The sequence below is a fragment of the Ambystoma mexicanum genome, chromosome 1p, assembly GCF_040938575.1.
Source record: "Ambystoma mexicanum isolate Mex_15411 chromosome 1p, UKY_AmexF1_1, whole genome shotgun sequence".
Lineage (NCBI taxonomy): Eukaryota > Metazoa > Chordata > Amphibia > Caudata > Ambystomatidae > Ambystoma > Ambystoma mexicanum.
The window spans coordinates 1,006,300,004-1,006,319,679 of record NC_090921.1 but is presented as its reverse complement, the minus strand read 5'-3'; the positions used below and the strand labels follow the sequence as shown (position 1 = coordinate 1,006,319,679).

General features: G+C 48.1%; 1 protein-coding gene across 5 annotated transcripts in view; it reads left to right on the top strand.

Annotated features, from left to right (window-relative positions):
* FCSK (fucose kinase) overlaps positions 1–19,676 on the top strand; it is a 1,510,689-nt gene that overhangs the window by 819,959 nt on the left and 671,054 nt on the right. For all 5 annotated transcript variants that reach the window (XM_069654984.1, XM_069654992.1, XM_069654977.1 and 2 more), the window contains one exon: positions 6,984–7,085. In XM_069654984.1, the coding sequence (XP_069511085.1) occupies positions 6,984–7,085 (102 nt within the window). The remainder of the gene's footprint in view (positions 1–6,983; positions 7,086–19,676) is intronic.

Genomic DNA, 19,676 nt, shown 5'->3' with positions numbered 1-19,676 from the left:
CATATGGTGCGGATGAGTGAAACATGTACACATTGGATGTAGATGCAGGTGTGTGATTTTCACGAAATCCTATGAATTACTCTAGTGCTGCAATGCGTGACACACATATTGTTATGCTCCCTTTGTGAATGTGTGTCAAGCATTGAGATGTGTGATGGGGAACGCGCACCCTGGCGTGATGGTAACTCGCTTTGAGTTGGTCTTCATGTATGTGTGTTGAGAAGCTGCGACTTGAGCAGGGGGCCCAGTGGAACCATGCTCATCACTAGATCGCGGGCTGAGGGCTCCCACAGACGGTCGGTCACTGGGTCCATTGAGTTAGGCCGTGGGAGTGGCGCAGGACTAGTTGACCACAGCAGGAATCTTACAAACGATATGAATTGGGGAAATAGATTCTGTTTATTTTAGATTACTATATGAAATGTATGTAACGTTATTCTCACGGGTAATATAAATACACTGTGTATCTTATTTATTTATTAGCATTTATAAAGCACGCAGCAGCCCTTGGGCATTGTGGCGCTGTTATATACAACGTTCTTAATTGCATAAAACATAGTTATGTGAGCAATACATAATACAAAACTTGGGTACATGAAAAACATCCTTATTAACAAGGGATGCCTGTGGGAGGGGGCAAAGGGGTGTAAGCGAGGTGTGAAAAGGCTGAGTTAATTGAATAGTGTGGTTTTTAGCTTTTTGCGGAAGGCTGAGAGGGAGGTCTCAGCTCTGAGTGCGTTGGGCAAGGCATTCCATAGTTTGGGTGCTATATGTGGGAAGCCAATCCCCCCCCTCTTTGGCCCTTTTGATGGGCGGGATGCGCAGTAGATTAGCGTAGCAGGTTCTTTTGGGGCGTGATGAGGTGTCTCTGGCTATCATCTCTGATAGGTAAGGTGGGGCAGAGAGGCTTAAGCATTTATGCGTTAAGGTGCGGGTCTTGAAAGTTATCCTATCCTTTACTGGGAGCCAGTGAGCATTTTGCCTAGGCTGCGTGATATGGTCTCTTTTGTGGATATTGAGCGCTGCTCTGAGTGCGTTATTTTGGATTGTTTGCCGTCTGCTTAGGTTTTTTGCTGAGGTGCCTGCTAAGAGGGCGTTGCAATAATCTAACTTGGCCACAATAGTGGCTCTAGCAATAGAGAGGCAGTTCTGGTTGAAAAGGTAGGGTTTTACAGTGTTAGGCAGAAACCTGCGCAGTTCCCCTAGGGACCACTGCAAAAGATTTAAGACTACAGGTGTTGGCAGTAAACCCACTTGGTAGCAGTCTGTACCACCCAGATTTACCTGGTAGCTGTGGCTGAGCAGTCAGACTTCCCTCAAGAAGAGTTAGGCAGTATGCAAAGTATACACAATAGGCACTCAGATACAACAATACAAGCAAACACTGACCAGAGCTTTGGTATCAAAGTGTATAATTATTTATTTAAAAACACACTGTTTGAAACACTCCAGCACTCTTGTTGTAAAATATTCTAAACACAGTTACTATTGTAATATATACACCCCTTTTTCCTTATCAGATAAGTCACAGTAAAACGCCACTTATTTTCATACAGAGGTGAGCGCTTAACTAGATGGCACTCCAATAAGTTTGTGGGAAAGGGAGGGAAAAAGACAGAATATGGAAAGGTACACCACTCTAAGGTTCAGGAACACTGTTAGCAAGGCAGAAGAGCAAAAGTCACTGGGGAACCAAAGTCCAAAGGCTGGGCCCACTCTTAGAGAGAGCAGAGCACAAATGTGCCCAAGATCACACAGTTACTCTAGGCTTAGAAAGTCTTGCAGAGAGTTCAAAAAGAGTTTAGAGAGGCTTAGGAAAGTTTAGCCAGGGTGTCCCAGGCTAACCCAGGTTCGAAAGCCGGGGGCCAAATCTACTCCGTAAGTCGGTAGCAAGGGAAGCCAGGCGGGACACGGTACATTAAGTGGGAAGGATCCTCCAGCGGTGGCAGTTGTTCCTGGTATTGGGTGAAAGTTGCGTTGCTGTCCAGGGGAAGAGAAGATCTCGACTTGGAGGAAAGATGATGGTTGTTGCACTACCAAGGAAGAAACCAGCCGCAGAGTTTTCCGGTTAAAGGTGGTACCTTTGTTTCGCGGTCGTGGTAAAACGTGGTATCCCGGTTGCCGGGGTGCTTGGCACAGGCAAGGCGGCCACGAGGTACGTCGGGAAGGCGAAAAGACGGTGAAACTGGTTATCCCCACCAGTCAAAGGAAGAAGACTCTCCGGCGGGAGATCTCCTCTGTCGTTGGGAAAAGTGGTGAGACGGTCCAGCAGGGCTCCACCGGGTGTGGTGTCGTGGCAGGTCGGCTCAGCTTCTCCCTCGTCGGATTCTTCGGTCCTGTGGCGACTTCTCAAGTTCCAGTCCCCAAAGCCCTGCTTTTATGCAGCAAACCCCCGTTCACTCAGCCTAGCTGTCACTCAAACATGCTAAGTGGTGAGCCGGCCGGCTCACCACTTGGGCCAATCAGGATGGAGTGCGACTTGAGTTGCCTAGGCAACTAAGTCCAGGGTGCCTAAATTCCCCTCCACCCCTCCTAAGTACCCCAGACAGAGTGGCACCACTTTGGAGGGCTTCTGTGGAGAAGCCTGCCAAAAAGTGGAACAAAGGGCTCGACTTGGGTTGGAGTCACAGAAGAGAACACAAACGCCATTTTAGAATCAAGTTTTGGGAAAAAATACCAACCGGAGAATTAATATTAATTAAATAAACCGGCAGTATGTTTGAGGCTACCGTAAATAATTAAATAAAGATAGTAGCCTAAAACAATGGGAAATCCCATAGGAAAATATTCGCGGTTGAATATAAAAAGTAGTATCCACTGCCACCAGCCAAAACTCGATCGGGGGGACGGAGACGTGCCCCCTCGACTAACAGACCCTGGGGCAATCGAATTGCCCTAGCCAGTACGTCCACAATATGATGGTTTGTACTGGTTCTGTTCAGAATTTAAGACTAGTAAAGTCAATGGTGACTTTACATGCCCTGGGAGACAGTAGCCAGTCCCAGGGTATGGAGTCTATACCGGGGGGTCACTATGACACCCCTGTGTCACTGCACTGAGGGTGCTGTGTAACACACATCCCAAAAACACATGAAGCCCTATGGAGTAAAAGACCCCATAGCCCATTAAACACATCTAGATTCAAAGAACCACACTCAAATCATGCCCAAGAGTGAGGGTAAAAGAGTCTCACTCTTGGCAGGAGAAAAAAATAAACCCCAAAAATCCAGCAAAGCTGCTGGGGGACTCACTAGGTTAGGAAATTCAGCCTAAACAGAGAATTCTCCCTAACATACAGCATATATCAGCTTCGTGGAGTGAGCAGCGGCGGAGGCAATGGAATTGACCTGTCGTGTCATGGACAGGGTAGAATCTAAGAGCACCCCAAGCATCTTCACTGAGGAGGAGACAAGGATGATGGAGTTGCCAACAGTGACGTTGCAGTATTGTTGGTCAAGTTTAGATAGTATTTCTTTGGGGCCTATGAGGATGATCTCTGTTTTAACTCTGTTGAGACACAACCCATTAGCCGCCATCCAAGCTTGGATGGTGGTGTATATTTGGAGGAGTGCTGCGGTGTCTTGGTCATACAAGCCTATTTAGTGGGAGGGGTACCTGTGTATCATCGGCATAGTTGGTATATGCAATGCCGAGGGAGTCCAATTTGTCAAAGAGCGGTTTAGTGAACAGGTTATATAACGTGGGAGCTGTGCATGAGCCCTGGGTGACTCCGCAGAGTATGGTGGAGGGAGCTGCATTTGCCTGGTCTGAGAAAACTCACATGGCTCTGCCTTCTTGGAAGGATCTTATCCATGAGGAGGCCTGTTTGGTGAAGTGCGCAGCATGGGTAAGGTGGGAGGTGAGGATTTTGTGATCAACAAGATCGAAAGCGGCCGAGAGGTCCAGGAGTAAAAGGAGAACTGGTTGACCTCTGTCCATGATTTCGGTGATTTGTTTTTTTAGATCCAGAAGAGCAGTTTCGGTGCCGTGGCCTTTCTGGAATCCAGATTGCTTTTTGCAGAGGATGGCATTGGATTCGAGGAAGTGTTGGATCTGCTTGTGGGCTGCTTTGTCCAGGATTTTGAGGAGAAATGGGACAGTGGTGATAGGTCAGTAAATGTTAGGGGAGGTGGGGTCTAGGGTGTTTGTTTTTAGTAGGGGGTGAACCCAAGCTTCTTTAAGGGTGGAATGGACGGTACCTGATGTAAATGAAGCGTTCATGAATGCCGTGATGATAGGATCCAGGGAATCGGTGCATTCATTAATAATGCTGGTTGGCCAGATGTCTCCTTTGCCGAGGGATGGTTTAAGATGTTGGAGGAGTTTGATGACTTCCGCTTCTGAGATGTCTCGGAAAGAGAAGAGCAGGTCGCAAGGATTATGGGTTGGGAGACTGGGCATTGGGGGATGGTCCTGCTTGGGTAATGCTTTGAATTGCACCTGGATTTTTTCTCTGAGTGTTTCTATTTTGTTAAGCAGGGCTGCCTGTATGCTGGAACACCATGCTTCATCTTTGGTGATCTCCTCAGGGCTGGTGGAGGGGATGATAAGGTCTTTGAAAATGGAGAACAATTCTTTAGATTTGGATTTGGCTTTTGAAATCCAAAAGTTGGAAGAGTTTGACTTGGCTTTAAATATTTCCTTTTTATATAGCGTGGATAGCCTTCTCAATTCTTCCTTATTGGAATCATTGGGATTGGCATGCCATTTGGCTAGTGCATTACATTTGCTCGTGCGGAGGGCCAGTTGTTCATCTGAGAACCAGGAGTTGGTGTGCATGGATTCTTTCTCTTTTTTGCATTCAATTGGGGTTATGGCGTCAATGTCTTTGGTAAGGGTGTCAGCGTAGATCTTTGCAACTGTGTTAGGGTCACACGCAAATGGGGGTTTAAGTTCCGGGACTTCCAGGAAAGGAAGGAGGTTGTCCTTCGTTAGTTTTTTGAGCTTCTGACCTGAGCTGGAGGAGCATTAATGAGTGCTTTAGTTGTAGGTACGGTGGGAATGGTGAATTGGATACAGTTGTGATCCGTCCACGGGTATGCTAGGTTGGAGGTGATGGTGGTGGAGCAATTGTGGCCTACCACCCAATCGAGGGTGCAGCCTTTGCCGTGAGTCGGGCAAGTAACTTTTTGCAGGAACCCTAGGTCTTTGAGTTCTTTAGCTAGTGCTGCGGCTGCTTTATCTTTGGGGTCGCCCAGACCTAGATTGAGGTCTCTGAGCAATAGGGTTTTGGTGGAGCTTTTTAACCGGCTACCTAGTACATGGAGGAGATGTTTTTGGAAATCGGGGGCTGTTCCTGGGGGTCTCTACGTGATGTGAATATTTATGGTGCAGTTATGGGATAATTGCAGTTTAACTGAGAGGAGGTCAGCGTTACCTTCCCTGGGGTGGTTGCACAGCCTGATGGACAGCGCGTCTTTAGGAATGAGAGCTACACCTGCTCCTTTTATGAGCTGTCTGTCTAGTCTGAGAATGGAGTATCCGCGTGGGAGAGCTAGAGAGATGGCTGGGCCGGACGCCTCGTGAAGGCAGGTCTCTGTGATGGCCAGTAAGTCAAGGTCATGAACGGTGATGTGGTTGTTGATCTCTATGGCATGAGTGGGGAGGGAGCGAGCATTTATAAGAGCACATTTGAGCGTGGGCGAGGGGGTGTTCTCTTTAGAGAAGGGAGTGGGGGAGGAGAGGTGGGAGGGTGAGGGGAGGGAGTGGATTTGCGTGTTAGTTTGTGTTTCGAGCATGTGGGTGGCATTGGTAGCGATGGTAGGGGTCTTTTGCGAGGGTGTCATGCGTGACGGGTCTGGCAGGACCTCAAGGTCCTTGACCGTGGTGGTGCATGAAGTTGCATTGGTGAGGTGAGTGCGAGAGCCTAGTCTGAGATTCCTCCTGTCCGAGGGGCTTGGCAGGCTGGGGTGTAGCGATGGCTCAGTCTAGTAGTCCTGGAGGTTAAGTGGGCCTTGGGGCAGACACCACAGGGCGTCGGGGTCAGTTGAGGTAGTGACTTGATGGGTGGTGTGAGAGGAGAGGAGAGGATCAGGATGCGGTTAAGCATGATAGATGGTGCAATGTTGGAGTATGTGAGAGTGGGGAGTACTAGCGCTAGCAGGAGGTGCCTGGTAGTGGAGGTGCCAGGTGTATTCTGCTGCGTGTGCGTATAAGAGACTGGTCGTGGGAAGCATTGGTACTGACGGGTAGGCGGTACAGCTCGGCGAGCAGAGCATCAATGCAGGTGGCGGGCACAACACAATGTAGGCAACAATGGTGACAATGGTAAGGCCTGCAGTACAGATAAGCGGGCAGCGGTCACACGATGCAAGAGGCAACAGTAGGTGTGGCCTGCACAGCCCTGGGTCTTGTCATGAAGCTCCTGTGGTTTGACCCAGTACTGCGCTATTTCTGCGTCTCGAGATTAGATGGACTTCTTTCCTATATGGCATAGGTTGTTATTAATCTTAGGTGGCGCTTCTTTTTGTTTAGTTGTGCATATGCCCATCTCCCACGCCAGTCCTTGGCCCAACTTTCTGCTGTCGCTCTTTTTTTGGTGCCTAAGTTCTACCAGCCAAATGAGAAGTAACACCACCTTTTCTTAATTTCTTCTGTTGTTGATACTAGTGACTATAGTATTTCAACTACAACGTTGGAAAAATTCAACAAAAGACATGCTCTTATCAGTGTATATGCATTCAATATATTCATTGGGTATACACGATTTCCTCACCACATATGAATTGAATCAATGGTCAGAAGTGAATGTTTGGAATTTGAGCTTTAAAATGCACATGTAGACACGATGAATTGCATGTATCTGGTCTCCAGACCTGTCGGGTAGAGAGTGTTCACGTTGTACTTGTTACTTCACAGTCGATAACTAAACATTGGCATGTATAACCTTAGGCGCGATATAGTCTCGGCAGTCTGTTATGATCTTTATATATGGCAGTAGGCGCTATACAAATGCAAGATAACATAACATATTCTTTTTTTAGCACCCGGAGTTGCTGGCGGACGGTTGCTCGATCACCAACAGCCTGCTGGAGGGGAGCGTGACAGTGGGAAGCAGCAGTGTGGTCCAGCACTGCCACCTGCAGGTAAGATGCGGGACTTCAACTATTCTTCAACATGTGCCGTGTTCAACTTAACGGTTTAATTGAGTCAGATGCTGAACCGAGGAGTGAGTCCACGTGAGGCAGCAAAGCCAGTGTGGTTTATCATTGATATGATGGGTTATTTATAACGCGCTTAATGCCCAGAGGTTTCTAAGCACGGACCCGGAGATCGAACCTGTGTTGCTCCGTGTCGTCTTGCTTCCAAGACGGGCAAGTTGCCCTTGAGCTATCCTCCCGAGACCTCCGTAGTAAGGCCAAGCTTCCAACAGCCGTGGAAGGAGTGTCTCCGTGGCCCCTGCCCGTCTTGTCACTCAATCCCCCCGGTGCTCCATCCTCAATCTCTCTTTCATCACCTGCAGTAGCGCTCTGGAATGGCATGCCCTTACTTTAGGCTGGAGTGAATTGACTCACGGTTTGCAATCGAATGTGTGTTTGGAGCGTGATTTAACGGCGTCAACCTTCAACTTGCCTTAGAAATAGAGAAGCAAGTCGGTGTTTGCGGCACTGGCAGCCAGCGTGAGTGGGTTTCAACTGTAGGCTCTGTCATCTCACCTTAAACTGAGGCTCAGGTCAGTACAGCGCCTCGTTGTGATTCGGAAAAACTGGGCGCTACGTGAATAGTGTACTCTGTTACTTGCAAATCCAGTTATCCGTGCGCCTTGGCCTATATGAGTTTAACTCGGTTGGATATTGCCTGCAATTGAGAATAACTAAGACCTTGCTCACCGCCTATAACACAGACATCTTCAAACAAACGTTAATCCTAATAATTGTGCTCACCCAAAACTTAAGTATGTTACATTTTTTATTGTAACAATACCAACATTCATGAAATTGTTCTGTTATTCAAAACTTAACAAATGCTCCTCTAGACAATGTAGAAAATGTTGTTTTTTTATATAATCACACATTAACAAATGCCAAATTAGCAGTTGGCGACACGTGTTTTGACTTGAGTAGAATTTTGGCAAAAACCTATTGCTCAATTTACAGCAAGTTGCTCTCACCCGTTGTTTCTAGGTTTATTTTAATTTTGTTATTTTATTTATTTATAACGCGCCAAAGCTCGCAAGCATATGGGCGCTACAAATTCCCAACAAGACTAGGAGAGACAAGATAACAGCACAGATACCGAAGTCCAGCAGCTAAACGGGAATCAGTAGAAGTCAGTCAAAGAGATACGTTTTTAAACGTTTCCTAAAAGCCGGGTAGCGAACTCCAAACGGAGTGGCAGTGGCAGGCCGTTCCCGTCTTGAGCTGTCAGGACGGGGAAGGATCGCCCCAAACCTCTGTTTTTTTAGATTTAGGAACAACCAATAGACTGCCAGAGGTGGAGCAAAGTTGTCTGGAAGGAGCATACGGTTTTAGTTGCGCCTTTAGGAAGATGGGGGCTTTTCCGTGAATGCATCTATGGGCCAAGGAAAGAGTTTGGAAGTGTTTTCGAACTGTAAGATTTAGCCAATGAAGTTTTTTCCTAGCGTGAGAGATATGTTCTCTCCTGGGAAAGTCGTGAATGATGCGCAGAGCTTAATTCTGAAGTTCCTGTAGTTAATGCAGTTGCTGCTCGCACCGACCAGTAGCGCATTGCAGTACTCTAGGCGAGGCCTGTGAAAGCAAGCGTCCCCAAACAGCACGATCCTCCCCGCAATGAGAGACAATGAAGGACTCTCCCAAAATGGGAATAAGGCCAAGACAGAGTGCGGGTGAGCGTAAATGGGAGTTTATCAATCAGAATTGGGCATGCAAAGAACTCTGCAAACTCCGAGAGCGCTCTGCCTGACAATAGCAAAGACAGGCGTATATATTTACAAAAAACGTCATCAAAACCTACATACTATAGGGGGCACAAGTTCATTGGGATTGGGTGGCGACGACTAACTATAGGTGCTGCTGCGGTGTGGTTGGTCTTGGCTGGAGGACGTCACTGGTCACCCTCGTGGGTTGGGCTGGGCCTGGCAGGTCGGCTTGAGTTCATCCGGGCGGTGTTGGTGTGCCGAGGCGGCCTGTGGCAGAGATGAATGCCTTTTCTGACTTACTTGCCCTCTGCCATGCACACTGCAGTCATTCAGTCATTTACAGTTCTATTCTTTTTAGTAAATCTTTCAATAGGTTAATGCAACACAGGAGGAATGCACCTTGTGAGGGGTCTGGAGATAATATATCGAGGCCTGGTTACTCGTGATCAGTTGACCGGGACCGTAGGTCGAGGGGCTAAGCTTCGGGGACTGGGGCGGGTGGTACAGGTCTTCCTGTCTTGTTAGAAGTGGTTATGGATGTTCCGCTGTGTGTTGTCAAAGTGTTGAGTGTCCTGATTGCACAGGGCCATAAGTCTGAGACAGTCCGGTGGGTTGTGGGGTTTACGAGGGGGTGCTTGAGTTTAAACTAAGGTTTACTGCTGTGCTGTAAATAATGCAGGTGGCTGGCCGCGGCCTTGGGTGCTGTAGTGGGGCTACACGTCTTTGAAGCGGCTCCAGTCGGGTCGGGGGAGGCGTGATAACGCAGAGCGGGGCTCTGTTCTCATGTCTTGGCAGCCTTCTGAGGGAGGGAGGGGGATACATCGAGACCTTGTACGCTTTCACAAAGGTATCTCCCTCGTGTGTTGCTGAATATAAGTAAAGACATCGCAAACATTTGAATACTTTCTCTAATACTTATTTAAAATCACTTCAAAACATGCATTTAACCTTTGCTGGGTGCGTTTCGATTATACCCAGTTCGAGCATCATATTTGTACATTATACTCTAGCAGCTACAGTGTTTCAGTTACATGCATATACATTCGCAGTAAATGAGGTAGTGGTTAGATCAGTGGAGTACATAGAAAACGACCCGCCACCGTTCGTGACGGTGGTGGCATATGAGGGGCTCAGACATTCACACATGATACGTGCACTCTCACGCATTCTTTACATGAGTTCATAGTATAGTTGCATCCGCTTTCTTGTGTACTCTAGCAGCATTAGCTTTAGTTATGGCGCGAAACCACGTGAGGTAGGCTGCCCAGTGATACACGCAACGAACAGATCCCTGGAGCGTTCCTTTATCATTGGCATCCACCTGCAATGGTGCGAGCTCGCCATAGCTTATATCATGGGAGCATACTCTCTCATTCTAATACCTTCTACAGGCGTTTGTATTTAGTGGAAGAAAGAAATAATGCAAGGGGTCTTGACATTAATACATAAAGACTGTCTGCCATCTGATGACCATATTACTGTTCTTTTCATTTCCCAGGCCTGCTGGCCGGGTCATGCTAGGAGCGATGATACACTGCGGGAGGTGAACTGATACAATGTTAGTGTATTACGCTAGCTCATGTCCGTCTTGTTCGTGGGAACGTGCTCGCAGCGGATCTGCCAGGGTGCTGCGGCAACAGGGATGTTCTCCAAGGGTGGGGGCCGCGCTACAGTGCGCTGAGCTTACACCATCTTTACTGGGCAAAGAATGGTTTTTGGGCCCAGCTAAATTTGTGTTGTAATCAATACATATGGGCATTCGATACGTGTGGGCAATGTCTCCAGTGGGTGAGCCCTCCACCACCTGGGCCCGGGTGGCATGAGGGAACGCCCAGTGGGCCATAGCCCTCACCTGGGGAAGAAACGCAGGCGAGAGGGGTCTCCTGGACCAGCCCTCCCCTACATTTCCCCCCTTTCGTTACTTAAGTAACGAATTCTTTAACTCCTCTATCCTCTTACACTCTGCTTCGTCCATCACCGCCTCATCCCATGCAGGAGTTCCTTTGATAGGCATCCATGCTCTGCACACCCCCCTTAAATTCTCACCTCTCCTGGCGTATTCATCTGGAGTACACGTAAGATATATGCACCCACCATCTCCTTCCAAATCTACCCACACTTCCTCGTACCATTCTAGTATGCGGGGCTCTTTGATGGTGGTGTGCCAAAGCTTATCTACAATATCCTTGTCGTGGTACATGGGCACCAGTTGGTACCTTGGTGTGTTGTCTACCCCTGTTTATACTTGTGCTTCTTGCACCGTTTTTATTGTACCGTGTGAGTTGCCCATTGTCACCATCATCATTGCACCATTTGGTACTGCGCTAGCACAGACTCGAAGACCCACCTCGCATAGGCAGAAAATCAAAAGGAGGAACACCACAGCTGGCATCAAAAATTTCATCGTTGTTCCAAGCCATGAGGGGACCCAGGAGAAGATGTTATCGAACCATGTACTATCTTCTGCTCCGCCTTCCATCTTCATTTTTTCTCCTAGGTTGTGGACTGCTTCGATCACATGGGACAGGGAGCCGTTCTCTGCGTCTTCAGAAGGTACGAAAGTGCAGCAGGCACTTCCTATTTTTCGGCAAACACCGCCGTCCATCGCCGTCAACAGGTCCAGGACATACCTGTTTTGCATGGTCATCAGTCGCAAGGCTCTTAGTTCGACCTTTATTATGTTAAAACCTTCTTCGGTGTTGTTCGCCAGCTGAATTAATTCCCAGCGGGTTATCTGGAGCCATTTTGCGTTAGCCCTTGCTTGGACACTTGATACGAGCGAGGCAAAAAACGTTTCTGCTGAGCTGAATAATCGATATTTGTCTGGGATCTGGGCCAATAGTTCTGATGATGCCTTTGATATATAGTTTGATGCTCGTCTGTTGCGGGTCAGCACCTCTTCCTTGCTTCCAGAAGACAGGACATACATTTGTGGTTCTGCAGTTGGTTGGGCCACACTCTGTTGTGTGCGTTCCTGTGTCCTTTTGCTTCCATCGATGTGGCTTTCTGGTATCACCATCAGAGCTGAGTGCAGAGTGGCCATTGAGCAGCTGCCACTCCACGACGGGGGGAGGTGTAGGTATGCCTGGTTTCCACATACCCAATACGTGTCCATAAGGGCCGCAGTCCCTTTTCTTAGGTCTGGGATAGTGAGGGTTTTGTTGCACTTCTTGTTTGTCCCCATGGACGTTCTCCCCTCTCCTTTGAAACATAGTTCATAGTCTATTTCATTCTGCAACTTGAAAGGCTTTTCGATGGGCGTAACCCAGGTTAGTTTTGAAATGTGTTCTCTCCATACGGGTGTGCATGTTTCTTTTATCCATTGCAATTTCTCCGGTGCCACACCCCTCAGTGCTTCAGCTTTACACATTACTTCTTCATTCTTCCATTTGTTATCAGAAAAAAGTGTCCCTTCGATTGCAAAAAATGGTTCTTTCAGACATACAACCCCTGACGGTTTTGGGTAGCACGTTTTCTCGTTCTGCAGCATTTGAAAAGTCACTTCATGTGCCTGGAAGGTGTTCTTAATTCTGCATAACGTGAGATGAAGGAGACATTGGGCATCTATAATCGGCAACTCTTTGGGTAACAGTACTTTGGGTGTACCTGATGCGTGAGGGATGAGGGAGCAAACATAACAGCTCTCGTTTGTTGTTTGTTTAGCTGTGGCACTCATGTCTGCATACCACTTATTTGTTTGGTGGGGGTGTCGTGGGTCTTCCATCTTATCTAGACCTAACCCATAGTACTCATCATACTTCCTCCTTCCTGCTTCCCTCTTCCGTCTATTGTTCTTATTCCTCATATTCTTCCCGATTCCCTGGGCAAGAGACAAACTAGACCCCCCTTTCTCATTCCCGCCCCCCTTCACCCAGTCATCATATAATATTTCATGTGTTTCTCTCATTCTTTGATTCTCTATGGCCGTGGGGGCAGGTTGGCTGGTGGGGGTATTATACAACCAGGATATGGCAGAGGGATTCCGGTCGTTTAAGCTGTGAGCATTGTAATTCGACATCTCAGGTGTGGACAGTGTGTTGTTTTGTCTTTCACCCTTTGGCCCTCCATCGTGTGAAATGACAACATTGGATGACGTAGTATAGTAGCCCCACACAAGTTTAGTTCCATCCCATATCAAAAAATCACCTTCCCTTGTAGTTGCATTGACACTTGCAGTTGTATTGGTCCCAGTAGTTGTGTTACTCCCTCCCCCCTCGTTCATCTCGATAGAGATGAACGCTATGAACCACTATGTAACCAGACCAAATAATAATGTAAAAAACAATATAATGCACGCAGATAGTCCACATTCATACGAATATATACATTTCATAGTTAACCATTCTCTAATTCTAGTAAATCTATCCGTTGCAGGCCGCCCGTTAGATGCCATGGAAGCTCCTGTTTTAAGATATAAAAGTGCATTGAGTGCATACATGTAAACATTTTGTTGGCACCATCAGCGCCAATATACATGTGACGGGGAATGGGAGCGGGTGGGGATGCGGGGAGGGGTATTCACAGACAAGGGTGTATACAAGTTCATAGTTCAGCATTCCATTTTATATATGTATATATATAAATATATTCACACTCAACAAGATGAAAGTTAAAACAAAATTTTCCTCTTTTTTTTTTTTTTTTTGCATCTTTACCAGTTGTGCATTTCTTCAAATTCAGTACCAGCACATACACGCAAGTTCATATTCAGTCATTCTGCTCAGTTGCAGCGTTTGCTGTTGTCTGTGCCTCCCCATTTACCTCCTCTTGTACGTTGCTATATGCCTTCCGTACATCGGTCAAGTGCACCCAGTACCTCAACCCTTTGACCTTTACCGCCGTAGGCGTGCAAAATATTACTTCATATGGGCCATGGAATCGTGGTGCATTCCACCGGCGCACAAAACTTCTGACATATATCCAATCGCCTGGCATTAGCTGTAGTTGTTGCTCTGGCTCCGTGACAGCGCCTGTTACATTTCCCTCTTCTCTAGTGAAGGGTGGGGACAATTGCTTTGCTATCACGCGCGCTGCCCTTGTCAGTTTCTTTAAATAGTCTGTGAACTCATCCCCCAATATCGCGGCGCTTCTGTGAGCGTCTGAGTGTTCGCGCAGTGGTGAATGTGCAGTGTTCATCCGTCTCCCGGTCACGATCTCGTGCGGGGACAAATGGTGGTCTTTGCTTGGCTGGTTTCGTAACTCAAATAGCGCAAGCGGTAGGCAGTAAATCCAATTTTTTTTCAATGAGAAGCATAGCTTTGATAACCTGCCCTTCAACAATCCGTTCATCTTTTCCACTACGCCATTACTTTGAGGATGATAAATTGAGCATAATTTATGTTTTATTCCCAACAATGTAGTCACTTCCTTAAAAAGCTCATTTACAAAATGAGTGCCATTGTCTGAGCGAATGACGTCACAAATTCCCCAGCGCGGGAATACCTCCCTTACTAGGAACTTGGCAGCGCTCTTGGCATCGGGTCGCGCGCAGGGTCCTGCTTCCACCCACCTTGAAAATGGGCACACGACCACAATCATGTACCGTGCACCATTACACCTTTCCCCCATATCTGCGTAATCTATGTGTAGTTCCTTGAATGGGCCAATGGGTTTAGGGATTGTTCCCCGGAGAGTGCGTAATGTCATCCCTGAATTGTATATTTGGCATGTTGTACATTCCATTGCCAATCGAGACACATGCTCCTGAAGGCAGGGCACGAACCATTCTTCCTGTATTTCTGCTGCGATGTGTTGTTTGGTGTTATGTGCAGGGAAGTGTAGCTGTTGAAATGCAATCTCTAGTAGCTGAATTGGCATTACCACCTTCCCCGAGTTATTTTGCCTCCACAGCAGGTCTGTTCCTGACTTGCTGCACCCTCGCTTTGTCCACAATAGTTTTTCCTCTGCACTGGCTCCTTCCTGCAATTCTATTATTTGTGGTATGGGCATGACATTATATCCCTCTGGGGGCTCTTCGTTTGTTTTGTCCTTAAGCATGTATTCACCTGTGCCATTTTTCTGAAAATAGGAAGCCTCCTTGGCGGCAGCGTCCGCTGCCGCGTTCCCTAAAGACACAACATCTGTGTTGGACGTATGTGCTTGGCACTTTACTATTGCTACTGCAGTGGGGTTTTGCAGGGCCTCAATTAACTCTTTTAACAATTCTGCATGCTGTACAGGTGTTCCATCTGCCCTCCTAAAGCCCCTCCGCCCCCATCTTGCTAGGCCTCCATGTACTGTCGTTGTCATGTAAGCTGAGTCTGTGTATATTGTCACTGCACAACCCTTTGCTGCATGTAGTGCTTCTATGAGTGCAACCAGTTCTGCTGCCTGCGCGGAGTAATGTGATGGGAGACGATATTGTACCAGTGTTTCATACTCGCCGTCTTCTAACCTCACCACTGCCATGCCAACGTGTTTCTCTCCCGTGTCCGTGTCAATAGATGCGGACCCATCCACAAAGTACACTTCCCCTTCGCTTAGAGCGTTCTCACACACCACTGTCTCCTCCCCACTTCCTCCTGTGTAGGTTGCGCAATCGTGGTTCTGCATATCTTCGAGCGTGCACGTTTCTGTAATGAATGTGGCGGGGTTCACTGTCTTGCATCTCACTATATGGATGTTGGCACTGGACAGTATAATCTCGTAGGCAGTTGCCCGCTGTGTGGTCAGTGTGCTTTTTGATCTCTCGAGTATTGCAAATAATGAATGTTCCACAAACAATGTCACAGGGCAGCCCATTACTATTGTGGCACTTTTCTCAATCGCGAACGCGGCTGCAGCGAGTGATTGCTCGCACGCGAAATGGCCCTGCATCACGGCATCTAAAGTGCCACTATAGTAAGCCAGTGGCTTGTGTCCTAAGGATGTTTTTTGTGTCAGGACTGCTGTCATCAGTGTTTCCTTGCAGTGGGAGAATAGGTAAAACTCGCGTCCATAATCAGGGTTTGCGAGTACTGGGGCGCTTGAAATCAACTCTTTTAGTGTTTGGAAGGAGGAACTCATCTCTTCCGTCCATTCCACCTTCCTGTTCTCCTGTTGAGCCACCTTTAATGCTTGTAATAAGGGCCTAGTGTATGGCGCATAATCTAATATCCATGCTCGGCAGTAATTGCACATTCCCAAAAATTTCTGCATGTCTTTTACTGTTGTGGGTTCTTGTACTGATCTTATGGCTTCCACCTCTTATGGTATTATTCTTTTTCCATCTCTCGAAATCAGCTGTCCTAGGTACAGGACCTCTGTCAGACAGTATTGTAGCTTTCCCTTGTCCACTTTGTACCCCTTGTTGGCCAGCAAAGTCAATAATGTTATGGAATCTGTTCTGCATGTCTCTTCGTTTCGTGCGCAGACTAGTAAATCGTCTACGTACTGAATAATGGTGCTCTCAACTGATAGGTTTCCTTGGTCTTCATGTAATACGCGATTGAAGATGCTCGGGCTCTCGCAGTAACCCTGTGGTAATCTGCAATGCTCGTACCTTTTACCCCCCAGTGTGAAGGCGGTAAGGTATCTACTCTCTTCAGCCAGGGGTATAGAGAAAAATGCGTTTTTCAAATCCACTACTGTGAAATGTGATGCCTCTTTCGGGATGCTGCATAGTATTGATGCGGGGTTCGGGACTAGAGGGAACTCCTTCTGAACTACATCATTGAGGGGGCGTAAGTCCTGTATCATCCTCCAAGACCCCCCTTTTGCTTTTTTGATCGGATAAATACAAGTGTTACATGGGGAGTTTGAAGGCACTATTATCCCTTGTGCTAGTAGGGCGTTTATTGTCTCTTTTATCCCCTCTTCAGCTTCACGAGACAGAGGATATTGTTTAACTCGTGGTAAAATTGCTCCTTGTTTTAGCTTTATTACCACAGGCTGTACTCCATGCAACAGTCCCACATCATGGGGGCCTGTTGTCCATAAGTTGTTTGGTACGAGCCTCATGTCATCATCAAAAAACGACGGTGGTGCTCCTACCACTGTCATCAATTGGACGGGAGTCTCCCTTGCTTGTATTAAAATATCACAGGGCATCGCTATTTCCATCACTATTTCACCATCCCCTTCTGAGTCTGAAAAGAGATCCTCATCTGTTACCTCTCGCAGGGCGATGTTGGCGTTTGTGCATAGCACTGTGCGCCACTCACACCCTTCCTCGTCCACTCCGATCACAGCTATTCTTTTTGCTGACACTTGCACAGCGTGCAAATCTAACGATACCACTGATCCTGGTGCTGTGTTGGGGCATACTATGGGGCGGAAGAGGAACTCCGCCGGGATCCTCCAATCCATGCTTCTCAGCTCGGGAATTATGAGGGCCAGAGTCTTCAGCCCTTTGATAAACATTTCCTCGTTTTGTGGCAGTCCTCGTATTTCCTGCGTGGTTGTGTGGGCTTGCACTACCAACATTGCACGCAAGGGGCATATCCCGGGTGTGGAACACACTATCCCTCTCTCGGTAAATGATATGGTCATGTTGAGTTTACTCAGGAGATCCCTCCCTAGCAAGTTAATTGGGGAATGTTCGTAATACAATGAGGGTGCCTTCACAGTCTTACCCCCCACTGTTACATCCAAAGCTTCTGTGTAAGGAACTTCAACTACAGCCCCAGAGAACCCCTGCGTCTCTAACTTCCTGTTAGATAACGGGAATCGGCCCTCTCTGATACATGATTTCTCCGCTCCCGAATCAACCATGAATATAAACTGCTTGTCTCCTATCTGCGCCCCTACCAATGGTTCCTCTGCTGCATTGTAGGTGGTGGATAGAACTGGACACGCAAGTGTTCTCTGTGGGCTGTCCTATGCGGGGTATCTCGTCGCCCCTCCCTCATTAAAGACGTTTCCGGAAACTACCGACATGCCGCTGTAAGGCGCTGGCGCGGGGGCCCCGTTTGCTGTTGTCGCGAAAGGGTTACCTGGTGTGTATTGCATGCTGTCATTGTTTTGGGGGTGGTTCTGTGTCCTATACTGGTGTCCTTGTTGCTGGCCCGTGGTACCCTGGCCGGGGTTTCTTAGTTGCTGCTGTCCCATTGGGAGACCGTATGGGCTTCCCGGGTGTGGATGACCATAAGTCTCCCCCTCCTGGAACCCATTGTTTTGTCTACTTCTGCACTCCCTGGAGTAATGTCCCCATCGTCCGCAGTTCCAGCAACTCCCTTGGGGGCCCCTAGGGCCCTGCCATCCATTTCCTCCCATTCCCCCATACCGCTGTCCGCCTCCTCTCCGGCCCCTGTACCCACCTCGTCCCCCTCGAGGGGTCCACTCTTGCCACTGCGGGCTTCCACCTTGCTCTTGCTCAGTCCACTGCCGCTGTGCTGGTCCTGCCCAATTAGTTGCCACCCTTCCTTGGAGTGCTATCAGCCCCTCCTCCTCCTCATCTCCCTCCCTACTGTGTGGGAGCGCGGCTACTGCTGCTGCAACCTTCACTAACTTTGACTGTACTAACTTCGCCTCGTCTGCCAATCTTTTCTGCGCCACCTCCTTCTCCCTCTCCTTGATTCTTTTACAATGGTGTACTATTATGCTTTGAATTTCTGGCCATCCCTTTGCTTCAATACCTGCTATCTTGTCAAGTGCCTTCTGCACTTCCTTTGGGAGCCCTCTCTTTATAATAAAATAAAATAAAGATGTCGATTGATACCAGGGCGTGCCCCTTTCTGCTCTCCACATCTCTTGGACCCGAAAAATATAATCCATAGCCTCTTCCCCGTCATTCATTGTACACTGCATCACTGACTGCAAGTCCGGTGTGTCTGGGAATGTTTTGCGTAAGGCATCCCACACCCTGGCACGCACCGTGTTAAAGGATGCCCCATCATGGCGGTCACAGTCTAACGTTACTCCCGGGAAACCGGCCTTAACCCATACCCTTTCAGCCTGGTCACCTACTGCTGATACGAGTAGACTTTTTACATCTCCTATGGCTAGGGGTACCCCGGCAGTATGTTTCTCAAAGGCATATATCCACTTACTTGCCCCTCCTGACAACGGGGGCAATAACTTTAATAAATTGGCCTTATCCATCTGTGCCCATGGGATATAGTTAGGTCTCCCTCCTCCCCTGTGTATCAATGGGAGCTGTAGCCTTCCTTTTGTCGTACCGTCCGGACCCGTTAGAGCTGTTGATGTCCCTAGTGATGCCATTTTTCCCACTCTGTTCCTTAGTCGCCCCGTCCACTCATCGTCCAAGGTTCTCAGTGAACACGTACCTTCCCCCCCTTCGCTTCCCCCTCCTATCGCCATACTCAACCTGTCGCTTTCTTCTACCTCGTCCCTTATGTCACACAGCAACTCCTCTCTAATTCCCCCCCTCCTTTCTTCACTTGCAACATCTCCCTCTCCGGGCCCTACTTCTATTATTCGCGTTGGTTCTTCCTCAATTCTGAACAAAATCTCGCCCTTTTTCCACCCCTCTTCGGGCTTTCTATTTTCACCTAGCGCTCTAGACGTACGCCCTGATCTAGTTGCATCTAGTGCTGTTCGTTCGCATATGTCTTTTATCCTCGAGAGCTCATCCTTTGCTATCGTCAGTCTTGATTCTACATCATCTGTGAGCTTCTCTATATCCACCCTTTGTGCGCCTGCCTGGGCTCGCTCCCTCGTGCTTTCGTATGGCGGAGGTGCCGTGGGCCGGAGGGGTGTAGTATCTCTCGGGGGAGGTATGTAAGTGGGATCACTGTACCCCTCTGCGGGCACAGGCTTCTTTATTATCGGGTACAAACTTATTACCTCTACTGGTGGCGCTACACTTGAGCCTTCTTTGACATCTCTTTGTATCAGCAGTGGATTGTCTGTGGTGGACGGGAGATCAGAATTTAGTGCTGGTGTCTTAGGCGGTGGT